We start from the raw sequence: 15885 nt of genomic DNA, 5'->3' as shown, positions 1-15885 counted from the left end.
ATTTAACACTACATGTCACACTGGTTGTCTAAGTCAAACTTATCAGAAGTCTCTACTTCTTACTTGCTAAGATAAAATATTAATTTGTTACTGAGGTAACAATATTGAGTGTTAGAAAAAAAAAAAAAAACAAACAAAAGAAGGAAGCCTGTGCAAAACTCTGCTTTTGTGGAGTGTTTGTATGCCACCAAAATTTAGATAATTCTCTGATTCTCAAGATTTATTGTTGCCTTCTTAAATTTTCATTATAAGACTTGTTTTGGAAAAACTAGAAGTTCTAAAGTCCTTTTTTAGTGATGTGAGTACCTATTGAACCAGGAGCATTCCAAACTTGTATCCAAGTGCATTTGATTGAAGTAATTCACCTAATACAGCAGATATTAAGTTGACAGAAAGTTTCACAGTACATTTGATTCATTGATTTTAGCTGCCAAATATTTAAGATCATATCTGTCAGGATGCTGGCTTGACAATTATAGTGTTGAAGAAATCGTACAGCACAATTTAATCAATTTGATTGCTTTTTAATTTGATTTTGTACTTTTTCAGCATTGCATATTATATACAGGTGAATTTTATGATGATATAATATTGTATATGCTATCATGGACTTTGTCTCATTATTCTGAATGCTTTTTATTTCTCTTAGAATTACTGACCTACCTGATAGCATCACTTAATTGTTTGTTCCATGAACAGTATACATTCACAGGCAGGCATATGAATTCTACTTTATAGAAGAAAGTGTGCATCTGAAAGTAGTGGAAAAACCATTTAAGCTTGTATCTTTCTGGATCTTGTCATACAAGCCACTGATATTTTTTTCAACTCATTGTATAACAGAACATATGAACTTCTGTATTTCAGTATGCATTTATTGGGATTTACCTAGGACCGGTCTTTCTGAGGCAGTAGTCAGTCCTGTGGGGTTTAAACTATTGTCACCATTGGTTCTGGAAATGGTAAAAGAGTCAAGGCATGCCCATTCCTTCTGGGTTTTTTTAAGCTGTGATGTTACCTGCTAACTTGGATCTTGTTAAACTTTCACAATGCATGGTATAGTGAGAATTCTGTTTCTGGTTTAATTCATACTAACTACATATTAAACCAGGAATGTTAGTCAGTCTTATTTTTGGATAAACAGTTAATATTTTGCTGTGCTCATTTGAGCTCATGAGAAATCAAGGTCTCCTCAAGATGGAGAGTGCTGGTCAGACTAAGTTTAGCCTGTTGCATTCATGATGCTCTCACAATTTTACTGCCAGCTCTTGCTGCTGAAGTATCCTTATAAAGCCATTAGAGCAGTGGTATTGCAAGCTTGGTGTTGAGGTGACAGCGTTCTGATGAGAAAAGCTTGTCCCTGAAAATGATGGTGAATCACGACTCCAGTGATGCAAAAGGGAAATGAGCTGGGCTGGAGCCATGCAACTTCCTGCCACAGTCTGTTCCCTCATGAGACCACCGAACTCCATGAGAACTTCAAACATCAATGTCGTTGCTTTTTCACTTTATTAACTTGACTGCTCTTATATGCTGAGTGTTAGAATTTTGCAATGGAAGAAATTCTTCATTGTCAGTTACACCACACCACTTATTCTGATTTTGTTTTTCTTTGCTGAGAAGTATTAGAAAGGTAGTTATAATTCTAAAAGCAATATTGAAAGGACTCTTGACTTTTTTTAGTGCTTTCTTCATGGATTGCACATCCTGGTCCAGCCACCACTGCTCCAGAAATACTTTATTAGTCCTGAAGCTTCTGGTTTTGCTTTCGGACAACTGTCCAGGTGCTAAAAACTGCCTTATGTACTTCTGATTGCACACAGATGTACAAGTTTGTTTTCAAATTATTCTATTTAATAGATCAGGTGACTTCCTATTTTATCACAAATAAACATCACTAATGTAGTGTTTGGATGAAGCTTTTTCAGCAGGCTGTGTTATCTCTTGTGTCTGGGAGTGAATGCACCACCTATGTAAAGAGCCATTTGACTTTAAATATAGCTCCATTGATGTTTTTATGTTAGGTTATTCAGCTGGATGCACGTCTGCCTTGAGAGAAATTCTTCTGTCAATTGGAAGGACTGTTCAGTGGGTATAGCTATTTAGATATTAATGGATAAGTTTTGAATTAGTGCTTTAGCTAGTCAGGGATTTCTGTAGAAACCAAACCTGAAAATCTGTGCAGTATGAACATAACTTTTAGATTACATTCATATTTATATATTTGATGCAATTCTCTGTTTAAAAAAACTTTCCATTCATAAATCTGAAGGCTTTCTTTAGACTTTTTGATCTCTTTGCCATTTTTATTGCAAAGTAAGTGGCCTTCTTGTGAAAAGTGACAAAAATTCTGCCTGCTGTCACTGACTAGCTCATGCTTTCAAAAATATTACAAGTCTGTACTATTGATTTTATTTCACAGAAGTGAAACCTGTAAGAAAATAGGGTTTCCCTTTCTGTGATTGATTCTCCATTTGGAAGATACCAAGGATGAGTTAATTAAGAACACATGGCGTAAGCAATACATGCTTTCCTTGAAATGGATGCTGCAGCTTTGTCTGTCCATGATGATAGGCAGTGGTTGGTACAATTCTTCCGCTGTGTACTACTGAACTAATTACATAATCATCTTTGAGCATGTATAAAACGGATTAAAATGTATGTGGTTTGTTATTTCTTCTCCTCTTCAGATGGGAGTAGAAGGCACAGATGAAGGTGCTTCTGGAGGCCAGCACTCTCGGAAGTTAGTCAGCTTTACACTATCAGGTATAATAACAAAACAACATTAAAAAAAAAACAAACACAACAAATAGAAATCTTTGTTTTACTAAGTATTTTTACAAACAAAAAAAAAAGTAATTGTTTAAAAAATGTCGAAAGTTGAGTACTTTTCTTCCTTAGCTTCTGTAGGAGCACACTCTAGTGGCTTGAAAGATGTCATTTCTTTACAGCTTTTCAAGTTCTGTTTGAAAACAAGCCAGAATCTTGAATTTCCGGGAAAGAAACTGAGTTGATGGATCTCACCATGAGAAATTTGCACAATTTCTGGTTTGTGCAGCAGAGAAAAAAAAGTTAAATATATGGTCTCTAAGTAAAATTCAAGCAGGTTCTATTACTTTTAAGAAAGGAATAACAAAGCAGTTACTGCAAGTGGTTTAAGAAGGAAAAAAATCTTTTCTTAAAACAGAGCTAAGCTTTCACAGAGAAAAATAGCAGAGGGATACTGTCTGCCTTTTTTTGGTTAGCACTTTGTTCCACAGGAAATTTTGTGTGACTACAACATATTCCATTTGAGTAAAGATATAAAAAAATTGCTTCTTAGTAAATAGCTCACAGTGGAAATGTTTAGAGACTGTAGGAGTAGAGCAGAAGAAAACATTCTTTGATATGATCTTGCAGCAGTTATCAGGATAGAACAAATATTACTAAAATAATTGTTTTGTTAAATCTGAAAAGTTGTCTGTGTTTAATAGAATGTTATGACTCAACTTGAGGAGTCTTCTAAATTCAATTGAAAGGAGTATTGACTTAAAGGTCTGTAAGGTGCCCTTCAGAATGTTTTTGATTGCTCATCCAGAGTGTGAGGAGTCTGCATTTTGTTATCTTTTTTGTTTTGTTTTCTTTTACAGTATTTTATCATTAATGGATTTTTATTTTGCAAATCAGAAAACATTGTTTTTTTGCAAGTTGTGATGAAAGTTAATTCATTACAACATCTTCCAACTAAGCAAGTATTTTTGAAGGTAGGATGAACACTCTGGTCCTGTTTGCTTGTGTGACTGCAGTAACAGACAAGCACAGTAGCTCTAAATATAAAGTTATGCTAAACTTTAAATTGAGACAAATCTGAACCATGATTCAATGATGTTATTTCCTAGGTTATTTTCCTAGGTTTCATGCTATACTCTTTTGATGTGCAGGTCTGGGTGTTTTTTTTTTTGTTTTATTTTTTGTGATCTGTTTGTGAAATACTTGTGCGGAAAAAGAATTAGAGTGCATGGTTTTGGGAATTTTTCTGTATTACTTTAGACTTAAGTTTCAGGAAGTGTGATTTTGAGATTTCTCTAAGATGAAAAAACCATTTTCAGAAAACGTTCTTCTAAGTGTGATAGCTTATTCCCAAGTTGAAAGGAAGGGTGCATCATAATCCAGAACAGCCTTTATAATCTGTATTGGAACTTATGAGTCTCAAAGTCTCAGCTTTAAGAAAGTAGGAGTTTGCTAAATTGCTTCCCATTTGAGTTTTTTAATCTTAACCACTTCCCTTCAACCAGAAATAGAGCAAATACTGTATGGTGAGCTGATTGCTTGGATTGTTTTAGGGTAGAAATACCTTATACACTGAGAAAAACATTTGTTCCTTAGTTAAAAGTTCACGCTGTATTTTTGTTTTAGAAATGACTGGAAGGCAAAATGTAAATGAGGATGTCCTTGCTTTTCCTCTGTATATCTTTTTGGAAAACACTTGACTTCCTGCTTCAAGCATCTTCTGTACGCTGGATCCAGTTACTCTATGAATAATTTCAAACTACTTTATTTAGTGGTTTACGTGAATTGATTCCCTAGGTAATATTTTAAAAGTGCCCTACTCTGTGAATTAGCTTTAATTTGCTTTTTTCCTTTTTCCTTCCTTGTTTTGCTTTGAAGATATTAGAGCAGTTGGACTTAAAAAAGGCATGTTCTTCAACCCTGATCCTTATCTGAAGATGTCCATCCAACCAGGCAAGAAAAGTACATTTCCTACATTTGCTCATCACGGTCAGGAAAGAAGATCAACCATCATCAGTAACACAACTAACCCTGTTTGGCACAGAGAGGTAATGTATGCCTTTTGAGAGCTGTCTGCAAGTTGATGCAGTGTACCAGGCTTGTATTTAATCTTTATGCATCAGTCTTTACTCTCTGCAGGCTGGGAGCTTATTTTGTAGCTAGCTATTTAAACTGACACAGAAATTGTAGTAATTTTAGGAACCCTGTTGTTGGATAGAAGCAGCTATCATCAGCATGTTTATGCCCTGTGTTTAAGTTGTATGACTGTGAGGTTTTTCATTTGCTTCTCTGCAAAAAGAGATGGAATCACTCAGCAGCCCAAGAGATCACTTGAAATTGCAAAAAATAAATTAATTAAAATGAATCATATGTTGTGAAATGACTCTAAGAAAAGGTACAATAAATGGGCATTTATGCCGACTGATAGCAGTGACTGCTCATTTGGAAATGATATTCTCATTGTGCATAGCATGTGGCAAGCAGTCGATTTTGCCAGGCAAAATTGGATGCTCTTTGGTGTATACTCTGTGTGTGCTCCTGTGGAAAGGAAAGCCTGGGCAGGCATTGCAGTGCTGCTTAGAAAGGAGAGGAGTAGGGGCAGAAGGCAATTGGGCAGAACTCGGAACCAGCAGGTCTCAGAGAAGGAACTTGTAACTGCCTGTAACTCTGTGAGTCTAGAAGAGCAAGGCCACATCTTTGAAGTGTTTATGTGGGAAACTGGCAATAAGTTGCAAGTGCTTCAGGCTAGCAACCTTCTTGATCTGTGCATGTTTTCTAATGGGCACATGTCTATATGTGTTTGAACATTACTGTATTCTTTAGGAAGGTTGGAAAATTGGGCAGGGTTTTGATGCTTCCATGAATTGTAATTAAATCAAACAGTTAAGCAGAACAGAGCAGGGACAGTGTTAGTGCTACTCTGGGGTACTTGGTTGTGGGAAAGCCTCTGCACTTGTGGAAAACTTCAGATCTTAAAAATTGGGAGTTTTCATCTCTAAATAGATTCCTCATCTTTCTCCCTCTTCAGTTCTTTTCTCAGTAAAAAGGAAGAAAAACTATTCTTGTTTTTCCTCATTTTTTCTCCTTCAGCTCTCGTTATCTTTTAAAGTATGTTAGAAAAGTTAGAATGTTCACTGGTGCACGTGTTATATCAGCTTGCTTTACTGCTGTATCTCCCCTGTAGCAATCTCTGATGATACCAGATTATGATCTCAATACATATGCTGTCCTAGTGGTGCAGAGTTGATCCAGTTTTCCATCTACTCCTTTCTGCAAAATGATTTGCTGTTTTGTAGCAAACTGAGAGAGAAATTTTAAGTCATATTTATCACAGCTCTACTCAGCAAGATAATGCTTTTTTATATTCCTGACCAAATCTAATTACTGTTTTTGGATTTTTTTAGTCAGTGTCTACAGCTGAGCTGAAGAGTTGTTCCTTCTTTTGTATTGTATTCAGTACATTGTCATCAAGCTAACTAGATGCTCGTTAGGTTGTATTCAGCATTCAGTTTTCCCAGAGGTCTTAATGGTGGCTGACAGTAGAAGCATAGTGGATGACTTTGTCTTTTCAGTGGATTTTTCCTATGCTTTTTTTTGCTTGTTTGAAATTTCTTAAAATCTGGAGGGAAAATATATTTTGTTCCTCAGCCTGCTTCCCTGATAAAATTTGTCATCACGTTACATGTATGTGTACATCCCTCCTGACATGCCTGCTCACATATGTGCCATTACCACTGATGAATCTTGACCATTTTCAGTCTGGATTGCCAGAGCAGCACACATGTCAAATATGAATTATTCATAAACTCAAGGAAATTTGATGCTAGGCTGAAGAGAGCGACTGTGACAGTGTTTGCTCACAGGGGATGGTAGAAGGGAGATCTTACCAGACATCACAATTTTTTATAAAAGAATGCCATCTTGTTTAAAGGCTTCAAGTTCAGGAAAAACTGTTGGCGCTTACTGGGAAGATTCTTGAACTTTGGACCAAAAATCTGCAGAAAATTATTATTTTCTTTTCAATTCATATGAAAATACAGTCTGTAAATTGTTCTTCTGATATCCTGCAGCACAGACAAAAAATGACCACAGAACAGGATGTTGGAAGGAAAGTCCACTAAACACACTCTCCTCCTTTCGTCTGCATTGACCCTGCTAGTCTTCTACGTTCTAATAGTGTACAGTGAAGATTTCTTCTATTTGTGATTTTTACTGTCCATCTTGAAGCAACCACTAGGACACACTGCTTTCTCATCTCTGAACAAGACCATCAAAGCGCTTTCAGCCAGTGCAGTTTCTTACTAAGAATATATTTCATAGGAACAGAAAAAAGGTATTTGCTTTCTAAGAGGCTAGTTACGTATGCAAAAATACAGTACTTGATGATGTTGACGATGTTTTACAGTATGAAAACTGCTGTAGTCTTCAATTAATGCTCGGAGTTCACTGCAAGGTAGTAGTAACTGCATACACGCTTCCTGAATAAAGGTATATTGATATCATGTCAAATATGTTCTTTCCTTCCAGAAATATTCTTTTGTTGCACTTCTAACAGATGTCCTGGAAATTGAAGTTAAAGACAAATTTGCCAAGAGTCGTCCAATTATCAAACGCTTTCTTGGGAAGTTAACCATACCAGTTCAGAGGCTGTTGGAGAGACATGCAATTGGGTAAATTAATACATTCTTAATGCTTGAGGGAGATTCAACATCTAGGATGCTGGCGCAGAGCAACCTTTCTGGCTTATTGGCACAGTCACAATTAGCATTGCAACTGTAATAGGAAATATCATAGGAATTTTAATATCCCTACTGCCTAACTGGAAGATGGTGGTGTTTCTCACCCCATTCTGAATAAATGTATGTGTGTTTGCATATATGTTTGTCTGTAATTTGTTTCAAGCTCTGGTATCTTTACACAAAAAGTCATTACCATCACAAAACGTTACCCTATGGCTTGCCAACCTAGAAGCAGAGCATTATCACAATGCTATATTAACTGTGTGCAAATTTCTTAGAACAAGCAAGCTGTATTTTCTCACTTTTGCAACTCAGTTGTTTCTAATTGTCTGTGTAGCAGTGAGAGATATAATACCTGTTCAGTTAGTTGATCAGAACTGCAAGGCTGTGAATCTTTATTTTTCAGTGCTGGTGGTACTAACAAATTAGAATCGCCTCATGCTATGAATAAGAGCACTGATGGGACTCAAAATTTGTCTATTGTACTATTTTTAAAAAGTTGTTCATTCTTTGAATAGCTACTACTATGATTTAAAGAAGAAACTCACTTGAAAATTTTTAAGATGTTTTATACTTTGAGATGATTACTGGAGTGGGTATCAGTACAGTCAAGAGGATGATCCAAGTAGGCCTTTGGAAGAGCATACGCTATTGAAAGAGCCTGAGGCTTGGTACCTAGCAATGTGATATTTTGCAGGCGTGAAGCAAATGTCTGGAGGTCTGCAGGAGATACAGCACTGAATGCAAATGTGTAATCTCACATTTAAAAGAAAGCAGAAGTGTAGGGTGTGTTGTTCTGTCAGAATCTTTTCTCAGTTTTATGTTTTGTTCGACAAATCAGAAAAAATAATTCCTCGAAAGACAAAGAGAGGAACAGAATTATTCCAGTGTGTTTTATATAGGACTTCAACTCAAAGCTAATGAGTTGCCATTAATCTTAAATGGCCACTGGATGAGGCCTGTGAGAAACGATGGTAAAAGAAAATGCCTGTATTCTTCCTTAAGACTTTAAGGGAATGGCAGTATCACCAAGCTTTTGCACAAAAAGCAGGATATAAACAACTGGCCTCCTTTTTCACAGATATTCTCATCAAAGTAACAAGTTGCATAACTGGAGAAAAGCAAATTCAGTTTGAAAACAGTTTTCAGCTTTAAGTTTCCAAAGTGGTGGTTGCACTGGTAAGTAAAGTAAGAATAAAATTGTAAGAGTAGCTTAAAATTCTGATGATGTCTTCTGATAACTTCTTTAAAGAAAAAGCTCTGCTCAAGTGCGTACAAGTTAACTTTTCTAAGACAAGCTTCATCGCTGAGTTTCAACAACGTGTAGTATGTTGGAGAAAGCAGCTTTTTCTAATAAATTTGCACACTACTAAACATTCAAAATAGGAGGATGATACTGATTTCGAGACCTAGTTCAGGATTTTAATTTCCATGCTGTATCCCACAGTGTTTTGGAATATGCTCTGGGATTCGTAGCAGTGTGAAGTAAAGCCTGACTGTTTGCTATGTTCATCAGTTCTTGTTCGTTTTTTTTCAAGCCAAAATTCTGGTAGACATTTCCAGTTTTGTTTAGAATAGGAAGGGCAGTATAATAAATATGTAGCAAGAATGTAGGTAAATATTCAGTTTTGTGTTACCATGCTGACATTAAAACTAACATTAAATCAGTCTTAAAAGTATTTTTTTTTTGCCTATTTATCTTTAATTTATTTGCCCATTTATATTTTTTTCATGCCAATCAGTTGCCAGGTACCTCTTTTCCTAGATATCCTGAAGGCAGACAGTCTTCCACCAGAAGTCTTGCAAAAGAGCCGGTACAGTCAGGAAGTAGAACTGTACCACATACACAATTGTTATCATTCTCTTATTTTATTTTTGGTCACTTTTTTCCTTTTCATTTTTATGATGTCAGCAACAATTGAAATCATCTACTGGATTAAAGTGTGAACTTGCAATACCTAAGTAAAGTCAAAGGAATTATTGTACACCATATGCTTAGCTAGCCTTTGCACGTATCAATATGAATGAAAACATGAAGTCCAGAACTTTTTAGAACTCATTTTTAGGTAGGTTGCAGTATAATTCTTTCCTGCTTTTAACTGTTGGCATATCTTAAAAGTTTTCATAGTGAGATGACCAGCATCTCCTTAAATTCCATGGAAAATACCATACCTGAGTACAAGAACAATTGAGTACTGATTTAGCTCAATGCACAGCAGGCATTATTTATGTCATGGCTTTCCCTAGTTGCTCAGAGTACTGAGCAATGAATCTGTGACACAGAATCAGGAGACACGACTGTGATAATATGAAGTCAAGTGGTCTGTAGAGCAGTGTGGGGAGGCTGCTTTGCCTTAGGTTATCTCTCAGGGCTTTTTTTGCTCAAAGTAGTGTTTGTAGCTAAACTGCTGCGGATTGTCTCAGTAGTTGCCTTTTAGATTGCCACTTGTACTGAGAATGCTCTCAGTAGAGGAGAGGTGTTTGTACCAGTACTAATGTAATTGTATAAATAGCACTGATTTCCCATGGAGGTATTCAGCAGCTCCCTCCTTTCTCTTCAGCTGTGACAGATGTGTGGAAGGTGACTGGGGCTGTAAATTTTGGCTGTGCATAGTAAGAATCTAGGATCTTATCCTAACTCTAAATCTGGTTCCTAATCAAGTCTCAGTCCTGCTGAAGTCAGTAACACTTTAAGTATTTGATGTGAAATCTAAGCATTAAAAGCTTTTCTAAATAACTTTGTTTAGGGAGATACAGAAGTGCTTTACTGAATGAGAACTAAAATTTGAAGTTATTTCCCTTGTTTTTTGGTTTTATGATAGAATCCACAAGGGGGCAGAAGGCTTTCAAAAAGTAAAGGTTTTTGTCATCTGATTTTTTATTAAAGGAAGGAGAAAGTGAAGAAAAAGATCCTTTTCAGTGTGGTTTGTTTTGGAATTAAAACCAGATTTGGAAAAGTGTGAGAATTCCTGGAGCATATTTGAAAAATATAAATAGTCATTTGTTTGGCTCTCCTGTGTTAACAACACGTTACACCACTGTTGTTGTTTGTGCTTTTCTACACAAGCCAGTGTATGTGATTAATTTGAAAGCATAATAGAAGTTACCTTCTATCACACTGTCTCTACCTGGTAAGCACTTCTGATAAAAAAAAAAAAAAAAAAAAACATTGGAAAAATAAAACCAGTTAAAATTTGAAAAAAAAAACCCAAAAACCAAGCAAGCAATCAAAAACAAACAAAAACAAGGCAAAAAAAAAAAAAAAAAGAAAAAGAAAAAAACACAAAACCAACCATCCCTTTGTTTTTACAGAGATCAGGTTCTCAGCTATAATCTTGGCAGAAGGCTCCCAGCGGATCATGTCAGTGGATATCTCCAGTTCAAAGTGGAAATCACATCTTCTGTTCATGAAGGTGAGAGTTTGACAGTGACCTGGGTCTCCAAATTATTATTTGAAGAGAATTTACATTTATTTGTATTTTCCACATTATTTATGAAAATTGTCTCATTTGGTTACAGGGCCTCTATTACAGCTTTTTGCTTGTGGGATTCATATTTTAGATATTTTGGCTATGACTTTGGAGATTATATTTCCAAAACAGCAACATTCATCCATTTATCCTGGATAGTTTCCCATTTTTTTGCAGTGGAGAAGTCTGATAAATTTACTCAAAACAACTGTTGTGTATAGAATTTGATATCCATGTACAGTTTGTGATTTTTAATATGATCTCAGTTGTTAGTAAGGACAGTTGGTTTTATATAAATCCCAATTCTGGGTATAGAAGAGTTGCTGTAGAGAACTGGTTCGTTTTTTGTGAGGTTGGTTTTACAGACAGTTTGGCAAGATGCTTGGCAATGCTGTGTCTTTTGAATGCAAAATGGGAGAAATATTTTATGCCTGTGAAATTTTGCTTAAGTCTAGGATAGATTTGTACAGAGAAAATTCTGTGATTTCTGTTACGATGCTGTAGATGTCTGCATTATTTTAACTGTATTTCCTTCACTTAGTTATCTGGTTGAAATAAGCCTACACCTTGAAAGACATGTATTTTTGTATCACTTCTGTGATGCTGCAAAAGTAGAATGAGCTGACTGTAGCTGCATTACGTTTCACGTTCATTCTTTGTGTCTCTGCAGATGCTTCACCAGAAACAGTTGGCACTTTGCTAGGAGTCAACTCTGTAAATGGAGACTTGGGCAGCCCCTCTGATGATGAGGACATGCCAGCAGGACATCACGATACATCCACAGTGTGTTCCAATGGTCCAGTCCTTGAGGAATCTTCTGGAGAAACAATCCAGAGACATCCGTTAAGGACTAGTACAACACTAGAAACAGATCAGGATGAGTTAACCTCCGGTGCTTCAAGATCATCACCTACAAGAGGTCGCCAGGACTCACTGAATGACTATCTGGATGCAATAGAGCACAGTAATCATCCCAGACCTGGGACGTCTGCCTGTGGCGAGCGTCCACGTGGAGCCTCTCCAAAACTGAGGAGTAGCTTCCCTACTGACACAAGACTTAATGCAATGCTTCACATTGACTCAGATGAGGAGGAACATGAGCTACATCAAGACCTTGGTTTCCCATCTTCCTTGGAAGACGATGGTGGCTTAGTAATGCTTAATGGTGCTACAAGAAATGTTGAAAGAAATGGTTTAAGTTACTCATCAGATCAGGTAACACAAGGGCCGGCAGAGAATGAAAATGTTTCAGCCTCTGAAGCTCCTTTGCCCTCAACTGATGACCAGCCAGAGAGTCTCCCAGAGCTTCCACCATCACAATTAGTAGAAGGTGAAAGCCTGCAAGGTTCTCCAAGTGAAACACCGGCAGACCAGGCTGGCAGTGACTTGTGTGCTGTGCAGGAGGCAGAGCAGCTTCCTCGTAGTACAGATGCAGGAACTGTTGATGCTGCTGCTGGGAGCAGAAGGGGTGTTAGTGAAACAGAATCTGTTGATCAAGGGTCGGAACCTTCCCAGCTGTCATCAGAAACCGAGCAGAGTGATCCTGCTCGCACTGAAAGTGTCAGTGAGGCTAGTACTCGGCAGGAAGGGGAGAGTGATGTGGAAGGGGCAGACAGCTCTTGCAATGAAAGTGCAACTGTGCGACGTTCCTCAGTAGAAATGCGCTGTTCTTTTGAAAGTGCCAGGTTTCCTGAGACTCCAGCCTTTTCTTCTCAGGAAGAAGAAGAGGGAGCTTGTGCCACTGATGCGGCCAGGTCTGAGCCAGTTGCTGAAACTCAGGAGTCTGCAAGTACTTCTGGTTCTTTGCCTGCAGTACAGTTACCGCAGGAGGAAGTACAGGAGGCTGAGGGAGGTGAATTACAAGACCAAGAGGATGCAGAAGAAATCTGGCAAAGAAGAAGAAGCCTGCAGGCGGCAGCTGCCAATAGCCAGTCTCAGGATGAGGAAACAGAAGGGGCCCAAGCAGCTTGTGGGGGTGCCACAGCAGAGGTTGAAGGAGCTACTGGAGGTAACAGCTGTAGGAGGCACTCTACATAGTGACCTTTCAGCAGTCAAAAAATATTATTTAAGAGCAAACATATGAACATAAGAATCTTAATTTCTTAATTTCATTATCCTTCAAGGTTTTTCTTCTTTTGAGACTCTGCTCTGGTTAAGAGATTCTCAGGGGTTTTGATGCAACAAAAAAAATCAAAACAAAGGCATATTTGTTTTGAAATCAGATATATTTTAATTCTTCAGAGGGCATTGAGAAGGAGAATGAGGAGGAAGAAGGAATTTCACAATATTATCATTCTTGCTAATCAAAATGGCATTTGGGAGGTCGTAGGTGGATCCAAAAGCTATAATGCAAGTTAGTATTTGTACTTGGATCTTTGGTTTGTAATGGTTACAGGAGTGAGAAAAAAAATAAATATATATATAAGCACTAAAACCTAAGGATAGTTAAAAAACAAAAACTAAAAAAAGAATTATTTTTAATTATACACCTCAGCTACTGTCTTCCTCATCCGTTTAGGCACAACCTAGCGCAGCTTGAACAGAACGCAGAGAGAAATGCATTACTCAAGGCTGTAAAGCTTTTCCCAATTGTAAAATTATTTTAACAACTAAGAATTCTGCATCACACTAAAATCACTGAAAGTTGACTGGTGTCCATAGATTTTTTTTCAAGAAAATTTATCAATTTATCACTTATTCCCTTTCTTCAGGGATTGAAGTGAGTCTAGTCATACAACCATATAATCTTACAGAGCATACAACCAAGTTGGATTTGTGGATGCATCTTTTTAATTACATTTCAGGTGTTTGGGGGTTAATTTCCCTGTGTTTGTAGTAAATCAATTTACCATAAACGTTTGTTGAAAAATAAATAATCCTGAAGTGCAAATTATTTCTTCAGTTTTGAGTGCCAAATACTACACCAGAAATCTCAGAGAACACTAGCTGTGATTTCGTTAGAAGATTGGGGGGGGTGGGGTGGGGGGAGAAATGAAGCAAACAGAAATAAATTCTCTTCCTTAAACGGTGCAAGTATTGGGTAGTTCTTATACCTATTTGTGAGAGAATAATCATAGATCTGTTCATTTCTCCCCTCCCGTAAGCAACTCTTTGATTTGGAAAGAATGATTTTGATATTAAAATACCAAGTACAATACGGTACATTCTTCGACATCGTCTTCTAGACCTTTAAGATCTTTCCTAGACATCAGTTCCTAGCTCATCAATGTTGCTGCAGCAAGGAAAATCAATAAACCTCACACCAGGTTTCTGGGATGGCCATGTCCTTTGCTGGGATACAGCTTGGGCACAGATGACTGTCTGTGCTCTGGTCTCTCGGTCACAGAAGGATTCAGTGTATCACAAGAGGTGATGTTTTCTGGACAAGAACTGCAGAGTATGCCAGAGAAATCTCCCTGAACTGTAGATTTGACTTACTTTGTCAGAAAAGCTAATGTCTCTAGGTATATCCTAAAATGTCATAGTCCTCCAAAAGTTTTAGCATGTCTTGTTCACTTCAGAGACAATTGTAGGGTTTCCCTGCATGGGCTGTGACATAATTTGTGGGCATTTTGATTCTAGGTGCTCAAGCCAATGGCCATCAGCCCTTGCGGTCACTGCCTTCAGTACGTCAGGATGTTAGTCGCTACCAGCGAGTGGACGAGGCTCTACCACCAAGTAGGTTCTTCATACTTTAATGGAGGGATTAGCTGCCAGAATGCCATTAATGAGATCTCATTATGTTTCATTATTAAATGTGAGAACTGCAAATGAACATCTGAGTAGCTCTAAATGAGGAAGAATGATAAATAAGTGTGGTGCTGTTCCCATGGAAGGCATTGTGCTCAGTCTGCAAACTATCAGGATGTGTCAGGATGATAATTATACCTGATGTATTCAGACTTGGTAAGCAGAATTTGCAGATTAGGAAGGTGTGATTCTGCCTTTTCAAAATGCAGAGCAAGTGAGTAGGGAGGTGAGGTGATAGGATTTGTGAGGCGTTCAAGTGGCAAGATATCCAACTCTTTGGGATCTATGAGTATGTCATGTATGGTGATGATTTACAGAGAAACTTATAGCATCTTTCTGTCTTCATGGATGACATGAATCGTGTTTTCCTTGCATTTCTTGAGTCTCTGTCAAGGCTTTTGAATTAAAATTAACTTGGATATTATGCAATTGTTGGATGAGCTTGATTGACCAAAGCATTGTTGTTTCTATAATATATGCGGAAAATGCAATGTTCACAGTTTTGGACTGATACATTTGATAAACTTGGAGCAATGATGATCTATTTAGCATTAGATACTTAAAAAGTCAGAAAGGATTACAAAGAAATGGACACAGCTAATGGGGAAATGACCTTACAAAAGAAACTAAAAATGAAACTCTGACCCATTGAAGTCAGTGGCAGTTCTACGATTTTAAAGAAGCCAGGAATTTAGATATTTAATGTAAAATGAGTAGAACCCAATCCACTGTGTAGAAAAGGACTGAGTTCATCTGATAATTGGAGAGAGTGATTGTAAAGAGCCTTGTGGCAGAACACAGATAGAACCATGTATCGGAGTGACAGGGCGATGAGAATATTTTGCTCCCTGCTGCTTCTAAGTAGTGCCTATAACAAGTTAGTCCTCTTTACAGATCCCAATGTTAATCAACTGCCATCTCAGTAAAGCGGAACTATTTTACATAAAATAGTGCTTGAGAGACATATACTCAATTTGAATTTTTATCACTTTACATACTGAAAAGGAAAGAGAGTGAAATGGAAGATCAGATGTAATAAGTTAGGAATGCACAGAGATGATTTCATGAGTTTCAGAAGCAAACTGTGCACTGCAATATCTACTTGGGATAAATGTAATATTAATGCAGAAGGTTTGGCTGTGTGGAATTCTAACATT

At 37.3% G+C, this 15885-nt stretch overlaps 2 protein-coding genes across 4 annotated transcripts in view; both read left to right on the top strand.

The window, feature by feature from the left end:
* Window positions 1–15885, top strand: part of STK17B (serine/threonine kinase 17b) — a 93964-nt gene that overhangs the window by 7865 nt on the left and 70214 nt on the right. The window lies entirely within an intron of this gene.
* Window positions 1–15885, top strand: part of HECW2 (HECT, C2 and WW domain containing E3 ubiquitin protein ligase 2) — a 171626-nt gene that overhangs the window by 110624 nt on the left and 45117 nt on the right. For all 3 annotated transcript variants that reach the window (XM_065750608.1, XM_065750609.1, XM_065750610.1), the window contains 6 exons: window positions 2691–2766; window positions 4648–4817; window positions 7297–7439; window positions 10821–10921; window positions 11649–12986; window positions 14561–14656. In XM_065750608.1, coding sequence (XP_065606680.1) covers window positions 2691–2766; window positions 4648–4817; window positions 7297–7439; window positions 10821–10921; window positions 11649–12986; window positions 14561–14656 — 1924 coding nt within the window. The remainder of the gene's footprint in view (window positions 1–2690; window positions 2767–4647; window positions 4818–7296; window positions 7440–10820; window positions 10922–11648; window positions 12987–14560; window positions 14657–15885) is intronic.

The sequence above is a fragment of the Cyrtonyx montezumae genome, unplaced genomic scaffold (assembly GCF_038088225.1).
Source record: "Cyrtonyx montezumae isolate F1298 unplaced genomic scaffold, pur_monq_1.0 scaffold_7, whole genome shotgun sequence".
NCBI classification, from domain to species: Eukaryota; Metazoa; Chordata; class Aves; order Galliformes; family Odontophoridae; genus Cyrtonyx; species Cyrtonyx montezumae.
Note: the sequence above shows the minus strand (reverse complement) of the source record. Positions and strands in the feature narration are given on the sequence as shown.